The sequence below is a fragment of the Dendrobates tinctorius genome, unplaced genomic scaffold, assembly GCF_039654945.1.
Source record: "Dendrobates tinctorius isolate UK_male_01 unplaced genomic scaffold, ASM3965494v1 ptg000095l, whole genome shotgun sequence".
In the NCBI taxonomy this organism is placed as follows: domain Eukaryota; kingdom Metazoa; phylum Chordata; class Amphibia; order Anura; family Dendrobatidae; genus Dendrobates; species Dendrobates tinctorius.
Window position 1 is genome coordinate 12689464 of NW_027361763.1, and position 17584 is coordinate 12707047.

The following is a 17584-nucleotide window of genomic DNA, read 5'->3' on the forward strand; positions in this document are numbered from 1 at the left end:
AGCAGTGGAGCTGCTAAGTAGATGCGCTGCAGAGACCAGAGCAGCGGGAGAAAGAGGAGAGGTGACTATTGTATTTATTTATTTTTATATCAATGAGTATGTTGTGGCCACAATACTGGAGTAATATGGGGTGTACTATATGGGGGCTGCTTTACACTCACTGTACTATATGGGGGCTGCATTACACTCTATCGAGGACTATTGGGAGTGCATTATACTATATGGAAGACTATAGGGTTCATTATACTATGGGGAGTGCATTGTACTATATGGGGGACTATAGGGGTGCATTATACTCAATGGGGGCTGAGTTATACTCTATAGGGGCTGCATTATACTCTATCAAAGACTATGCTGAGTACATTATACTCTGTGTACTATATGGAGGTTGTGTTATGAATGGGTCACCGAGGAGGATAGCAGGCCCAGGCTAAGCCACAGAAAACCAGAGAGGTTGTAACTAAGCGGATTGCAGACCCCTGATCCTGTCCACACAACTAGCAGTAGCTGTGCAGCGTACCAACGATGATCCTAGACGCCTCGGCACAGCCGGAGAGCTAACTAAGCCTAAAGCAAGAAAGGGGAAATCTAAACTGCCCCGGAGCAGACCTCAAAGGAATAGATAGCCCCCAAACATATATTGTCGGTGAGACAAGATGAAAACACAAACGCAGGCAGAAAAATAGACTGAGCAAATGATGGGGCCCACACTGACTAGACAGGACAGGAAAGGAAAGACACTGTCTGCAATCACGCAAAAAACCCTGCAAAAATTCCAACACGTCTGATGCACAAAAAACACTGAAGCCGCAGGACTTCGCCCCCACTATATCAGCACTCTGGTATATTCTGAAAGCAAAGCAAAAAGAGACCAGTATAACAGGGGACAAAACAAACTGGCACATGCAGTAACATATGGGCGGTGATTCAGCATAGCCCCAGCCGGAGCTGGCTGACCCGCACAAAGCAGAGATAAACAAAACCAGATCAAATGCAAACAGAATAGCAAATGAACCACTTAGCTGAACCATGTAGGGAAAGAGCAGGAGACATCAGACCTCAGAAGGCACAGGAAGAAAATCACCAGCAGGGATAGGGGGAGTCAGCTGTCTTAAATCCCAATCAGAAACGCCCGATCTCCAATCATCTTCCTCATTATCAGGTGGCAAGCCTCTATCAATCAGATCAGCTCCACTACCTCCAGTAACCACCAGAGGGAGCCCAGAAAGAGAACTCGCAACCCCTCTGTCAATCTGACCAGCTCCACTACAGTAATCACCAGAGGGAAGCCAGAGAGAGAATTCACAACAGGGATGCATTATATTCTGGATTATACTCTATTGAGGACTATCGGGAGTACATAATACTATATAGAGGACTATGAGGAATGCATTATACTATATGGAGTACTATGGGATGCATTATATAATATGGGCTATGGGATGCATTATACTATATTGAGGACTATGGGAATTGTATTATACTATATGGAGGACTATGGGGAGTGCATTATACAATATGGAGGACTATGGGGAGTGTATTATACTATATGGAGGACTATGGGGGCGCATTATACTATATGAAGAACTATGGGGTGTGCATTATACTATATAGAGGACTATTGGGCACATTATACTATATGGAGGACTATGGGGTGTGCAATATACTATATGGAGGTCTATGGGGAGTGCATTACACTATATGGAGGACTATGGGGCACATTATACTATATGGAGGACTATGGGATGCATTAAACTGTATGGAGGACTATGGGATGTACATTATACTATATTGAGGACTATGGGGTGTGCAATATACTATATGGAGGACTATGGGGTGTATTATATTATGTGAAGGACTATAGGATTCATTATAATTTTTGAAGGACTATGGGGTGCATTATACTAAACGAGCAAAATGCTGCCTATTTATCAATTGATTGTATCGGTTATGCCGGAACATAAATAATTGTTCTCAGCAGAACATCACCCGGTGAAAACTGGAGATATGCTGCTGATAACATGATACTGTATGGAGAAAGACTGATCTATTTGTGATTGTTCTGTGCCCATCATACTTCCTCAGCCGGTGTAAACAGGCTGGGAAACAAGCAATTCAATATTGTTGATCACACTCATTTAGTGGCCTGAAATCAGCGCACGTAACTACAACCAAAATGTCTCTGTGTGTTGGTGCAATATGTGAGCATTTGGGGGCCCCATTTTAAACTTTGGCCCAGGGCCTTACTTTGTCTAAAACCGGCCCTGACACTGTTGTATAGCTGCAAACACTTGATCGGTGGGGGTGCTGGGAGTCGGACCCCCGGTGAACTGACATATGAGTCTTGGATAACCCTTTTAACTCTGCTTTGGAGATAAATATAGTTACTAGAAAGCTGATCAGTGAAAAGTAATCAATCTGCTGACAAGATCATAAGATGACGTTGTGACTTCTTGCTGGGAGAGGGGAAGAGAGAGCTGCTTTATTCAGACTGGACAAACAAGATCATATGGTCAATGCAAAGCGGATTTGTTTTCTTGTGCCGAGGGGGATTTTTATGTTTATTGTACCCAGATAGGATAAAGCCATGAAAAGACATCAATGGCCAAAATACAAGAAAGCATGAAGCCTTCTGCTGATATCACCTTACCTCCCACTTGGTTTCCTCAATCTTCGGTAGGAACTCGGACTGCTCTTTCTTGAAGACCATGCACTTCTTCTCCAGTTCCTCCCTTTCCTGCAGCAACTGTCCAACGTCATCCTGAAACTTCTTCTTTTCTTGCTGCAGCTTGAATATCTGAAGCTGTAACGCCTGTTGGGCGCGCTGTGCTTTCTTGGACACTTGCTGAAGCTTGTTGGCATAATTCTGTCTCAGGTCTTCCATTTCCCGTTCCCAGATCTTCTGCTTCTCTTCAAAGACTTGAAAAATGGCAGCTTCACTCTTGTCCAGGCTCCTCTTCATCTGGATCACCTCTTGCTCCTTTTCCCAGAGACGATCCTCTAGGTCTTGGATGATGTCATCGCTCGAGGGTGAATGGAAAGGCAAGGCCTCGTTGAGATGGTTCAGTCTGCTAAAAGAAGAGGTGCTTTTGCTGGAAGATCGGCCACTGTCTGAGGTAGAAATTCCATTGTATCCAACTATATTCTTTTCTACGTAGGTAGTCCCAATGCGATTTATATGGCTTGTTGACGCACTCATCGGGCCAACATGCTGGCTGTAACCAGTCCCATACGTTGGTAGGCTGGTCAGTGAATTGCGACCAGAATCCGATAGACCTCCCACCTGATTGGAAGACCTATTGTGGCTGGTCTTCTCCAAACTGCTTTTCAGGGTAGCTGCGCTGTTGCTATTCCCATGACTGGAGCCCTTTCGGTTCTCGGTGACGCCATTGTTCAAAGGTGGACATAAGTTTTGCATGGAATGGAAATTCTTGGGAACCACCGGCTTAAAGGCAGAGGGTCTCACCAAAGGCTCATTGCTCTGCAAAAATGGAAAGCAACAAACATTTACCTTAACCTTCATCAATAGGTATCAAAAGATTCTCTAAACTTTCCAGAAATTACTTTTAAGACCCATTAATAAGTCTCTTCATTATCTACCCAAGTACAGAGACTTGTGGAGCAGAGCTGCATCAGAAACACATCAGTGTGGAGCCCACAAAACCTGGATACTCCAACGATCATATGCGGATGGCCTATAGTGCATCACTGATACTGAGTTACCTGCTCTATTATACCCCAGAGCTGCACTCACTATTCTGCTGGTGCAGTCACTGTGTACATACATTACATTACTGATCCTGAGTTACCTCCTGTATTATACCCCAGAGCTGCACTCACTATTCTGCTGGTGCAGTCACTGTACATACGTTACATTACTGATCCTGAGTTACATCCTGTATTATACCCCAGAGCTGCACTCACTATTCTGCTGGTGCAGGCACTGTGTACATACATTACATTACTGATCCTGAGTTACATCCTGTATAATACTCCAGAGCTGCACTCACTATTCTGCTGGTGCAGTCACTGTGTACATACATTACATCACTGATCCTGAGTTACATCCTGTATTATACTCCAGAGCTGCACTCACTATTCTGCTGGTGCAGTCACTGTGCACATACATTACATTACTGATCCTGAGTTACATCCTGTATTATACCCCAGAGCTGCACTCACTATTCTGCTGGTGCAGTCAATGTGTACATACATTACATTACTGATCCTGAGTTACATCCTGTATTATACTCCAGAGCTGCACTCACTATTCTGCTGGTGCAGTCACTGTGTGCATACATTACTGATCCTGAGTTACATCCTGTATTATACTCCAGAGCTGCACTCACTATTCTGCTGGTGCAGTCACTGTGTACATACATTACATTACTGATCCTGAGTTACATCCTGTATTATACCCCAGAGCTTCACTCGCTATTCTGCTGGTGCAGTCACTGTGTACATACATTACTGATCCTGAGTTACATCCTGTATTATACTCCAGAGCCGCACTCACTATTCTGCTTGTGCAGTCACTGTGTACACACATTACATTACTGATCCTGAGTTACATCCTGTATTATACCCCAGAGCTGCACTCACTATTCTGCTGGTGCAGTCACTGTGTACATACATTACTGATTCTGAGTTACATCTTGTATTATACTCCAGAGCTGCACTCACTATTCAGCTGGTGCAGTCACTGTATACATACATTACATTACTGATCCTGAGTTACATCCTGAATTATACCCCAGAGCTGCACTCACTATTCTGCTGGTGCAGGCACTGTGTACATACATTACATTACTGATCCTGAGTTACATCCTGTATTATACTCCAGAGCTGCACTCACTATTCTGCTGGTGCAGGCACTGTGTACATACATTACATTACTGATCCTGAGTTACATCCTGTATTATACCCCAGAGCTGCACTCACTATTCTGCTGGTGCAGGCACTGTGTACATACATTACATTACTGATCCTGAGTTACATCCTGTATTATACCCCAGAGCTGCACTCACTATTCTGCTGGTGCAGTCACTGTGTACATACATTACATTACTGATCCTGAGTTACATCCTGTATTATACTCCAGAGCTGCACTCACTATTCTGCTGGTGCAGTCACTGTGTACATACATTACATTACTGATCCTGAGTTGCATCCTGTACTATACCCCAGAGCTGCACTCACTATTCTGCTGGTGCAGTCACTGTGTACAAACATTACATTACTGATCCTGAGTTGCATCCTGTATTATACCCCAGAGCTGCACTTACTATTCTGCTGGTGCAGTCACTGTGTACATACATTACATTACTGATCCTGAGTTACATCCTGTATTATACCCCAGAGCTGCACTCACTATTCTGCTGGTGCAGTCGATGTGTACATACATTACTGATCCTGAGTTACCTCCTGTATTATACCTCAGAGCTGCACTCACTATTTCATTTAGATGCAGCACCGCTGTCCTCTGCTGGCTGTGTGTGGCATTGCAGCATTCTAGTGAAGGCGCATGAGCTGTAATACCAGACACAGCCTATTGTCTCGAGTGTCGCTGTGCCTGAAGAGAAGCAGTCAGGAGCACATTCCTCCGACACTATCTGATATTTTCACCTTTTCGCTCTTGCGTTGCTCATTGATGTACATGGAGTTTTTCTCTGTCTTGTAGCTCTTCTCTTCCCCCGAGTATCGGTTCGAGTATCCGTTTCTGAAGCTGTCATTCTGCTTGAGGCTGTTCTGAGTCCTGGTGCCCACGCTCTTCATTGCAAACTCTTGATCATTGGCGACTCCGCTGCCCACACTGCCCATAGTGCCCTGAGAGGGGGAGTCAGAAGACCGGCTGGCGAACGAGTGGTAGGACTCCTGGCTCTGGTAGGTTGTGTCGCTCAGGACGGTTCTTGACTCTAATTTTGCCATGGCGGCAACGAGGAGGATGTGCGATGACACTTAAAGGAACTGCAAGAGAAAACAAAGCCAGGGTTACCCAAACTGCAGAAGTCATCTTCATCACTGCGGGTTCAGAGAGATACGCGAGTCAGGTCAGGTCAAAGGGTAACTTTACATTTTTTTCCATAAATGAATAATACAAAAAAATAATCAAGTTTATATTATATATTATGAAAGAAATTGCTTTTTCATCGTCCTGGTCTGACCAGTCATTCTCAAAATTTTCAGTTAATTGAATACAGATTTTGCCATCACTGAGATAAGAAATGACAGTTGGTGCCCATAAAGTTCTATGCAGAATGGTAACTGGAGAACTTGCGGTGGAATGTCTCTGTCCGCCTCTAGCTCCTCCCTCCATAGCACTTTATGAGCACCAGCTGCCATCTCCTATCTCAGTAATGGCAAAATCACTAAATACAGATCTGTTATTTATCTAAAAGAACAAAGTTGAAGCAGCACTGGCCAAAGAAGTATGTGGGTGCCAAGCCTCCCAGCTGTTACCAAAAGCACTCCAAAAAGGTAGTGAAAAATATTGTTAAGGGGTAACTTCACATTCAAGCAACATTTTAGAGTAAGCTGTCCTGTGTGTATATGAGGATATGCCAAGCCGGCGTAAGGAGACTTATTGGCCATGCAGTGCTCCTCTGGCAAATATTATTTTCAGAGAGGAGAACTAGAACTGTAGTGCCACTTATTGTCTTATCATGGTCCACAAAGAGAAAGTTTTCCCCTTAGACCTCCTCTCAGAGGCCTCTCACCCAGGCTAATCAGACACGTGATTTGCAGTGATGAAGGGTAAACAGCCCAAAACACGGCTCTGCAAACTGAGCGTCTGGTTTAGTTTTTTATCTTAAATCATGTGGCAAGGCTCGTTAAAGGGTCAATATTGATTTTAAGATTGCCACTTCCATTAGGTGGCGCTAGATCCCAAATCCGTTTACTCTCTAAAGTGGCAAGTTCCACCATTTAAATTAAGGAGCATTGCATGGCCTATAAGTCTCATTATACTGGCTTGGCACTCTCCGAAAAGAGAAGGTTTTCTCCTTAGTCACTATGTACATTATTAATTTTTACACATTACCTTTTTGGAGTACCACCACCATATTTTTTCCTTCACTCACTCCCTTTCTCCCTTCCCTCTCTCCCTTCCTTGCCTTCTTCCTTCCCTTGCTTTCTTACTTCCTTCACTCCCTTCTTTCTCCCCCTCTCCTTCTTTCTCTCCCTTCCTTACCTGCCTTCCTTCATTTTCCCTCCCTTCCATCCTTGCCTCCCTCCCTTTCGCCATTGTTCCCTCCTTTCTTTGCCCTCTGTCCTTCCTCCCTCTCTCTTCCCTTATTCCCTCTCCCATTCCTGCCCTTGCTTCCTTTCCCCACTCTACTTCCTTTCTTCCCTCTCTCCATTCCATGCCTCCCATTCTTTGTTCATTCCATCCCTTTGTCCTTTCATCTCCATTCCTTCCTTTCTCTTTCTTCCCTTTCCTTCTTTCTTTCTTTCTTCCTTCCCTTTCTTGCTTTTCTTTTTTTCATTCCCTCCCTTCCTCCTCTCTCCTTTCCTCTCCATCCCTTCCTTCCCTTTCTTCCTTGTTCGCTCGCTTCCTTCTTTCCCTCCTCTCCTTCCCTCTCTAACTTCTTCCCTCTCTACTCCTTCCTTCATTGTTCCCTCCCTTCCTTTCCTCCTTCCTCTCTTCCTCCTTCCCTTCTTTCCTCCTTCCTTCCCTTGCTTCCTTTCTTTCTTCATTCCCTCCCTTCCTCCTTTCTCCTTCCCTCTCCACTCCTTCCTTCCTTGTTCCCTCCATTTCTTCCTTCCCTTCTTTCCTCCTTCTTTCCCTCCTCTCCTTCCAGCTCTAACTTCTTTCCTCCTTCAATCCCTTGCTTCCTTCCCTCTCTCCTTTCCTTCCTTCCCTCCCTTCCTCCTCTCTCCTTCCTTCCCTTTCTTCATAGTTCTCTCCCTTCCTTCCCTTCTTTCCTCCTTCCTTCTTCTCCTTCCCTCTCTCCCTTCCTTCTTTCTTCCTTCTTCTCCTTCCCTCTCTCCCTTCCTTCTTTCTTCGCTCTTCTCCTTCCCTCTCTCCCTTCCTTCTTTCTTCATTCCCTCCTTCCTCCTCTCTCCTTCCCTCTCCACTCCTTCCTTTCCTCCTTCCTTCCTCCCTCTCTTCTTCCCTCCCTTCTTTCCTCCTTCTTTCCCTCCTCTCCTTCCAGCTCTAACTTCTTTCCTCCTTCCTTCCCTCTCTCCTTTCCTTCCTTCCCTCCCTTCCTCCTCTCTCCTTCCTTCCCTTTCTTCGTTGTTCTCTCCCTTCCTTACCTTCTTTCCTTCTTCTCCTTCCCTCTCTCCCTTCCATCTTTCTTCGCTCTTCTCCTTCCCTCTCTCCCTTCCATCTTTCCTTCATGTTCCTATTTCTTATCCATCTTTCTACTGATTTATCTCCTAGGATTTGAGACTGTACCACTGGATGAAATGAAGGGTCTTCTCTGGCCCGGACCCCACCGATCATCTCTACTAAGCAGTCACTGTAGTTTCCCTGTAAGACCCTTCCACAGGAGAAGCCCTGGGTCGCAGGTAAATGTTGGCACTTGAGACAGACCATTATTTGGACGCCTCGTTTCCGACGGACCCAGCACCATGTACGGTCAGGCCCATACGACTGTGATGGCCGGGCTTGTCTCCGTCAGATCTGACATTTACCATGAGGCTCACGTCCTCCATCTCGTTAACGTCTCGTTGCCAGCCTATGAAGTTTGTGGTTCCCCCCCGAGTTTCTCGTCTCGCCTGTGAACTTTTGGCTCCCCTCCCTCTACACCTCCCTACGATGCTCCGGTCTCGGCGCTGTCAGAATCAATTTCTCAGTCGAGAGATTTCCCCGGTTAAGTGTTTTCAGCAATTGCCGCAGATGAAAGCGAGTTGAAGGAAAGGTTACCTGTAATGTTGGCTCCTGGAGAGAGATCTCCGAGCTCGCCTCTACGCGGCACGCAGTAACTTCATTACCAAAAACCCAATCTCTGCCAAAAAGATTGCCGGCCTGCGAGATCAGGCGGGTGCAAGACTCGCCCCAGAGCTTAACGGAATTATGGCTTCTTATTTTTGCAGATTTTCTAAAGAATATTTAATCCCTTTGGTTCAATACAAAGAGGAACATCTGCTGGGGACATAACCAAAAATTCCAGTGTGGAACATACGACAGCACCAAAAGTCCCATCAGTAGTGAGAAGTTTACTGTTACCACCTCCTCCAATACGGGAACAGCGAGCCAGAGTCTCGAGACCCTCAGACAACACCCGATTGTGTCACGGGTAGCCAGACATGAACAGAAGAGCATGGGTGGTCCGAGTCCACCAAGACAATGCCTCATGTTGAAATCTACTGGGACAATCAGAAGTTTAAAGGGAATGTGTCATCACAAAAAGACTATTGAAATCAGGTTTCTGCAGAAGAAATTATTTTTTTTTTCAGTGCATTTTTTCCCATATAACAATCTGCACTGAAAATTTTTTTTTAACAAATCCTGCAATTTTCACTCCGGCCATTGGGGCTTTATTAGACGTTAAGTTCCTGTTGTTTCAAGAAATATACATGAACATTAGCAGCAATTAGCAGAATCTGACCCTGTTTTGCATTAAAGCATCTAATGAGCGTGTGCAAAGGAAGGAGGAGGAGGTGAGCTGTGACATTGCAAATGGTGGATCTTGTTATATACTGTATACAGAGGTGTAATAAGTGAGCTGTGACATCACCTATTGTGAATAGTGGATCCTTTGGTATCAGCCGTATATAGAGGTGTTATCACACTAGCGTTCAGGAGTAGGCGGAGCATGGGCGGATCTTCACGGAGGAAGAAAGGAGGATGTAGGCTGCCATCTGCAGCCCTCATGAAATCTAGTGTGAAACTAGCCTTACAAAGGAATTTTGCCACATTTTGCCTAAAGGGGTTATTCAGTACTGGATATTAATGGACTGCAGGCGACTGAAAAACATAAAAAAAAAAATTAAAAAAAAATCGATACCTCTTGGATCTTCTTCGTACTCAGCGCTCTGTCTTCTGGCATCAACATCCAGCTACAATGTTCATATTTCATCTTTGCAGAAAAAAACTTGGTTGAGGAGGTGCGTACTGTTTTATTTTTCCACCTCCCTAATGCTATTAATAAGGGGCTGTCCAGACACCTGTACGCTAGATAAGTGATAACTATTGCAGGACCCCCCCCCATTGATCACCAACGTGTCGATCAATACCAGAAGTTATTAATAAAATGTTGTGGTTACCTATTTTTGCCAGTGAAGCATCAGAACACTACCAGCTGCTCCTCGTGGGAGTGGTCTTGATGAAAGAGCTAGACCTTATGTCTTTCACTCACTTTTGATCGCAACCAATAAGATGAGTGGTGCAGGAGGTTGCGCATGCACCGTGTCACTCCATTTAAAGTCTATGGCACCGACGAAAATCGCCTTTTTCATTCAAACTCCGCCTACTTTTGGTCCGGCAGTTCGGGGGCAGGGCTTCCAGACTGTGATGAAGAGTGGCTGCCCCTGCGGAACTCTACTGTATTGGAAGTCTTTAGATGCCACGACTTTATTAATGGAGGCTCCGAACAAGTTCTCCTGATGATGATTAGAGGATAGCCCCAGACAATTTTACATTTTTTTTTTCCAGAATGTGAAAACAACCCATCACATTCTTGGATCTATCTACCATGATGAGAAATGAAAGATGAAATCACTTTTGGCGAATGTCCTGACTTCACCTCACATTCTGAACTGAGTGTATTGATTTGCTCCTCTCTGCAATAGACAGTCATCGATTTACAGCCTTCAGGAAGCTCAGGAGGGGCAGGACGCAGATATACAGGGGGATGTATTCTATATCCGTAGCTTTCATATGTAGCCACAGGCACTAGGCGTCAGCGCATTCTCCACTCACCTCCGATAGGCCACATTCTCAGTGCCATCACCTGGAGAAACCAAGGAAAAGGGAGAGAAGAAACTAAACCTGGAACTTTACAAACTTTATCTTGGTTGTACTTATCCTAAAGGTAGACCATCTTACTGTATACTCCAGTCACATCCAAAGCTGCAACAAACCGCTCAGCTAAACCGATGCCGAGAATTGCCTGCGCCAGTGCGGAGAACTGCCTGCGCCGGTGCCGAGAACTGCCTGCGCCGGTGCCGAGAACTGCCTGCGCCGGTGCCGAGAACTGCCTGCTCCGATGCAGAGTGTCTGTACACATAGACACTGAACAGTCAGGGGAGGCTGGCTGAGCGGAGAGCTTGAAATATACACTTCTGATACGATACACCTTAACTCCTTAATGACTGGCCGATTTTTTATATATATATTGTATAATTTGTTCCCCAAGAGATCATAAAATATTTTTGGGAACTTTACATTTTGGGGGGGCTTTGTTGCGCATCTTTTGCCCTTTAGGCCATCCATAGGATGGAAGCCTAGGACCGGGAGCTGTAGTTTTATTGCTCTTGTTCATTATCAGATCTGAAAGGATTTTCTAGTTCTCGGCAAATAATACTTGTTTTATAAAGTTGTTCTAGACTTTCAAAATGTTTCACAACAGCTAAAATATAAAAAGAAAAAAAAAAACGTACACGTAATTCAGCTTTTATATCCTCTACTGCTCCGGCAAAGCCTCTTGGGTGGTCTCCACTGACCTGTAATTTATGAAGGGGTTATTGTTTGCGGGTGATGGTCCAGGTTTGTCTAAGGCTGGTTTTACACATCAGTGGCTCCGGTACGTTTAGTGACAGTTTCATCACTGAAGCATGTAGACCCATTCAAATGAGTGGGCCTATGCATATGTCAGCGTGTTTTCACGGACCGTGTGTCCGGGTGCAAAGCATGGAGATATGTCAGTGTTTGTGGGAGCGCACGGTCCGCAACACGTGCTGAAAACGTGCACATGGAGAACAGTTCACACTGTCCTCCGTGTTTATGGACGGTTACCGGGGAAGAAGCACTACAGTAAGCTGAACGAGGCCGTTATTCTCTCCGGCTCTACCGGCAACAGCAAACAGGAGAGAAAGAATGAATGAAACCCAACGTGGGGTCCCCCTCTGTTTGTGAACCAACCCGGCAAAACTCACAGCTGGGGGCTGTTATTCTCAGGCTGGTAAGGGGCCATTGATCTTGCCCCCCCCAGCCTAAAAACAGCAGCTCGCAGCTGCCCAGAAAAGGCGCATCTATTAGATGTGCCTATTCTGGAGCTTTGTCGGGTTCTTCCCACTTGTCCAGTAACGGTGGCAAGTGGGGTTGATAAGGGGTTAATGTCACCATCCTTTTGTAAGGTGACATTAAGCCTGCCTTAGTAATGGAGGGGTGTCAATAAGACACCTCTCCATTACTAATCCTAGAGTTATTCAAGGGTTAGTTAAATAAACACACACACATACACACACACAATGAGAACAAAGTATTTTAATGAAAGAATATACTACACAGTTTTAAAATCTTTATTATACTCCTAATCCCATAGCGAAACCATTGTTTTTCTGTAAAAAATAAAAATTAACAATCCAACAATATAGCATACCTGTCTGGCGTACAGTCAAGTCCCACGGCGTAAATCCATCTTCGGGGGTTTATCAGTTTACAGCCGAAGCGCTGCTCATACAGCCGCTCCAACTGTAAACTACTGGGGAATGAATGGAAAGCAGCGGGAAAAGGCTCAGTAACTAGCGGTGACGTCATTTTGTTCTTATTGTGTATGTTTATTTAACCCTTCAATAACTCTAGGATTAGTAATGTATAGGTGTCTTATTGACACCTCTCCATTACTGAGTCAGGCTTAATGTCACCTTACAATAGCAAGGTGACATTAACCCCTTATTAACCCCACTTGCCACCTCTACAGGGCAAGTGGGAAGAACCCGACAAAGCTCCATCTAATAGATGCGCCTTTTCTGGGCAGCTACGGGCTGCTGTTTTTAGGCTGGGGGGGGAGCCAAGATCAATGGCCCCTTACCAGTCTGAGAATAGCAGCCCCCAGCTGTAAGTTTCATCTGGTTGGTTCACAAAGAGAGGGGGGGACCCCACGTTGGGTTTTTATTCATTCATTCTCTCCTGCTCGCTGTTGCCGGCAGAGCCGGAGAGAAGAATGACAGCCGCGGTCAGCACCAGCCGCAGGGGTACAGCGCTTACTGTAGTGCCTCTTCCCTGGTGGCCGTCCAGGTGGTCCTGATGTGGTACACATTTGCCACACGTATGCCACATGGATGTACCACGTATCTACACGGACAGCTCTGGTATCGTTTTTTTCTGGTACCGGAATTATCTGGACGGGTAAGACTGCCCTGACAGATATTCCCCAGCAGGTGGGTATGTGGGGGTAAAGTGTCAGGTTCAACGGGTTAATAATTTCCACCATAGTTTGCCCCAAAAGGTCATTCTGGTGTCTTTAGTGACAGAGGAAATGCATATGAGGTGGGAAATTGGGGGTCCACCCATAATAGTGTGTAAGAGGGGCATTTCACTTTAGTCACATGGCTTATTAGGGATTTTCCAAACTGTTGGTGTTTTGGTGGCGTGTAATTGTAGAATTCTTCATGTTGGCATGGAGTCACCTGAGCTTTGAACTTCAGGTTTCCTTGCTGCAGTTTCTGTTGTTCCAGCAGTGAAGAGGTAAATCCCATTACTCGGGAATTCTTTCATGTGTGTTTGTCTATGATGGGGATTGGCATGCGATTAATAATTAGCACATGGAGAACAGACAATACTACAGGCAAAAGTCACGCTGCAAAGAACATGAGGATTCACACCAAAGGCAATGCAGGCTCTCCGGGGCGGCCTGTGGGGGTCTTCATGTGGTGCTCTGCTTAGAGACTCATCTGCATGGCTTCTGACAGGTGACTGACCCCTCACTGACCGGACCCCTAGTTTACATAATCAATATTTTGTTTATCTGTTCTCCTGATTGTCATAAAAAAAAAAATCTGTTTGAAAATGGTGCCGGCCGCAACTGCGCAGTAGCAGCTACCGGTGTATGTAGAGGTGATCCTATAGCTGCTGCTGCGCAGGCAGAGAAAAAAATGTCCTCCTCCAAGATGGCTCTGCCAGCGCCTGCGCCGCAGCAGCTATAGGATCACTTCTATATACACCGGTAGCTGCTACTGCGCAGTTGCGGCCGGCGCCATTTTCAAACCGATCTTTTTTTTTATGACTATCAGGAAAACAGCAAAGAAATTAATTATACTCACAATACATATGTGATCACAGAATTCTGGGAGCAGGCCGAGGGCTGACAGCTCCTATGGATCGGAGACCCCCCGGCGTCCCAATCGCAGCTATGGTAACCCGATGTCGTCATGATAAAAACCTGCTATAATGCCTCTTTCACATGTTCTGATATTTCCGGCACCGGAGATGTCAGTGTCCGTGTGTGTAATACTTGCGGCACACGTGTGGCATGTGTGTGCCGAATTAGTACCACAAGGACGGGCGCCAGGGAAGAAGCGTTGCAGTAAGCGCTGAACACGGTTCTCATCATTCTCCCCTGCTCTCCCGGTGATCGACACAAGTAGGGGAAAATGATGAGAGTCGTGTTCAGCACCCGGCGCCGGGGAACAGCGCTTGCTGCAACGCTTCTTCCCTGGTGCCGATGCGTGTCACATGGATGACATCCATGTGTGTTATGCGTATGCACGTGTGCTGGATGTTTCGTGGCTCGTGCTGACATTAAAAAACGGACATGTCAACGTGTTTTGCCCATGGAAACACACTGACATGTGCACAGACCCATTCACTTGAATAGGCAAATAAGTGCTCCATTGTTCCCGAGTCTCTCCGCATGGCTGCCCAATGGTATAAAATTCTGTGACACACCCATGGTGTCAATATGATCACTGCATCCCTAGATTAATTCATTGAGAGGTGCATTTTGTAAAATGGGGTCACTTATGGGGGGTTCTGCTGTTTTGGCACCTCATGGGCTCTCCCAGTGGGTCATGGCACCTGCAAACCATAACAGTAAATCTGGCGCTCCTTCCCTTCCGAGCTCTGCCATGCGCCCAAACAGTAGTTTACCCCCACATATGGGGTATCAGTGTACTCAGGACAAATTGCACAGTGGGGTCCAATTTCTCCTGTTACCCTTGGTAAAATTAAAAAATGAAGGGGTTAGTTATGCTGTTTAGTCACACAAGACAAGCCAGGGCCAACGTGTATCCACCACACAGGGTAGGTGGGACTGATATATACTACTAGCTGGTGGCCCGATTCTAAAGCATCGGGTACTCTAGAATGTGGCCAGCGGGAAATTAAAATAAAAATAGTGATATACTCACCATCCGACGGCCCCCGGACTCTGTCCGTCCTCTCCACGCTCCCGGCATCTTCCGTTCCCAGTAATGCTTTGCGCCAAAGACCGCTGCTGACGTCACTCTCGCAAGAGCGCGACGTCACCAGCGGTCTTTGGCGCAAAGCACTATTGGGAACGGAAGATGCCGGGAGCGTGGAGAGCAGAGAAAGGATCCGGAGGCCGTCGGAAGGTGAGTATATCACTTTTTTATTTTAATTCTATCTTTGACAGGTTGATGGTACCCAGGGTCCGGAGGAGTCTCCTCTCCTCCGGAACCTGGGTACCGGCTAGCGCCGGTCATCTCTCGGCTGTGTCGCCGCTGACGTGCGTGTGGCCGGAGATGACCCGCGGCAACTGTCGGGAGATCAGCGGATAGTGCCGCTGATCTCCCGACGGTAGTGGTGGCGTACGTCCTTCGAATTCCGGACTGCGCCTACACACTGCACCTGTTGCTGATTGGTCGAGGCCTGGCGGCCGCGACCAGTCAGCGACGCGGGATTTCGGTTACAGACAGACAGACAGACATGATAAGACGATTATATACTATATATAGATACATATGTGATATTTGAAAGTGAAATTATGGGTTGTCCACACACACACACACACACATATATGAAAACACACATGCATGCTCACACACATTGCAAAACACAAGCACACAATGGAAAATATGCACAAATGCATGCTCAAACATATATGAAAAGACACATGCATGCTCACACACTTGGGAACACACATATGAACACTCACATGCATAGGAAAACACAAATGCACGCTCACACGCATGGAAAAACATGCACACTCACATGCATAGGAAAACACACATGCATGCACACACTAATAGGAAATCACACATGCACACTCACAAACATAGGGAAACACACATGCACACTCACACGGATAGGAAAAAAAACATGCACGCTCATATGCATAGGAAAACACACATGCACACTCAAACGCATAGGAAAACACACATATCCAGAAAAACACACATACTCTAACCTGCCATGTTTAATTTATCAATTGTCAAATGCCCCTTCCCCTTTCCCGCTACTCAGCACAGCAAAAACTGAGATGGGCAGCTGGAGAGGATACCTGGAGTGTGCAGGGCAGTGGGCACACAGGGCAGTTACCTCTCACCATGTCCTGCGCTGCTGCTCTGCACGCTGACGCCGCACCTGGCTGATCGGACAGATGCAGAGGAGATCTGCACATAGAAGAGGAGGTGCTCGGTGCGATCACTAGAGTAAAGCAGCCTCCTCTTCTATTAGTTGTATGCCATGACCGCATATGGCGAGTCCCCCCTTCTCTTTTTTAAGCATACCTCTCAATCCTAACCTCCTCCCACCGATATTCCCGCTATTAGAATAAAACACACTACAACTTGTTCTTTGGATAATTTTGGCCACAGCGGCCAAGTTTATTAACATACCATTACATTTAACAATAAGCAATCATCATAATGCAAAATATGAGGGGAGGGTTCTTGGAGCTAAAAGATCTGGCTAAAAACCTTTTGGCCAAAACCCCAATGGGAAAAAACTCGACCACCATGTTACCGTCAGCCGTCCATCCCCAGCTCGAGGGCACCGTAACTCCCGTTCCGGGAGACTAACCACCAGCGCTCCTGAGGTAAAAACCCTGTCCAGAGCCCATAACCAAAAGCCAGATCCCCCATACCATTTTAACACTGCCAGGAATTTTACTTCCAAATCCTTCCCCGACCAATCCTCATCAACTCCAAGAACCCCACCCCCCGCCAACCACGAACAGCCCTGACCACCTCAGGCTCTTGAGTTCCCCAAAGCCACCGAGGCCCTCTCAACCCCTTCCTGTATTGCCAATGCCCACAAATCAATTCCAATTGAATTCAAATGAACCCCGTCATCCAACCAAAAATTACCGACGCCCACTTCCAACTCAAAATGCCTAACTCCAATACCCCCATTCCTAGAAACAAATCCCGATACCGCTCGGTTTAGCTTCACCCTCGCCCTGTTAATCCCTTTGACAGACCTCGCCTGCCTCCACTTCTTTCTAGGAACTATATCAGACCACACAGTCAATGCTTTTGTGAATGCCTTCCACAATCTCAGAAAGTCGAAACGTATGTCCCTGATCAATTCCCTCACAGGCCTGACCCCTAAATCATTGCCACCTGCATGTATGACAATAACGTCTGGCGGTCTGTCACGGCGAACGGACTTGACAAATTCTGGGAGTACCCTACTCCACACCATACCTCGAAAACCCAACCAACAAATCACCAACTGTCCCTCCGAAAACCCAATTGCCTACCATTTGGCCTTGCGCCAGCTCGCAGCGCACCC

The 17584-nt window shown here is 46.2% G+C and overlaps 1 protein-coding gene across 4 annotated transcripts in view; it reads right to left on the bottom strand.

Annotated features, from left to right (window-relative positions):
* Nucleotides 1-17584, bottom strand: part of LZTS3 (leucine zipper tumor suppressor family member 3) — a 153250-nt gene that overhangs the window by 10224 nt on the left and 125442 nt on the right. For all 4 annotated transcript variants that reach the window (XM_073586749.1, XM_073586747.1, XM_073586746.1 and 1 more), the window contains exons 2-3: nt 5626-5967; nt 2651-3481 (exon numbers count right to left, since the gene is read on the bottom strand). In XM_073586749.1, coding sequence (XP_073442850.1) covers nt 2651-3481; nt 5626-5928 — 1134 coding nt within the window. In that variant the 5' untranslated portion in view covers nt 5929-5967. The remainder of the gene's footprint in view (nt 1-2650; nt 3482-5625; nt 5968-17584) is intronic.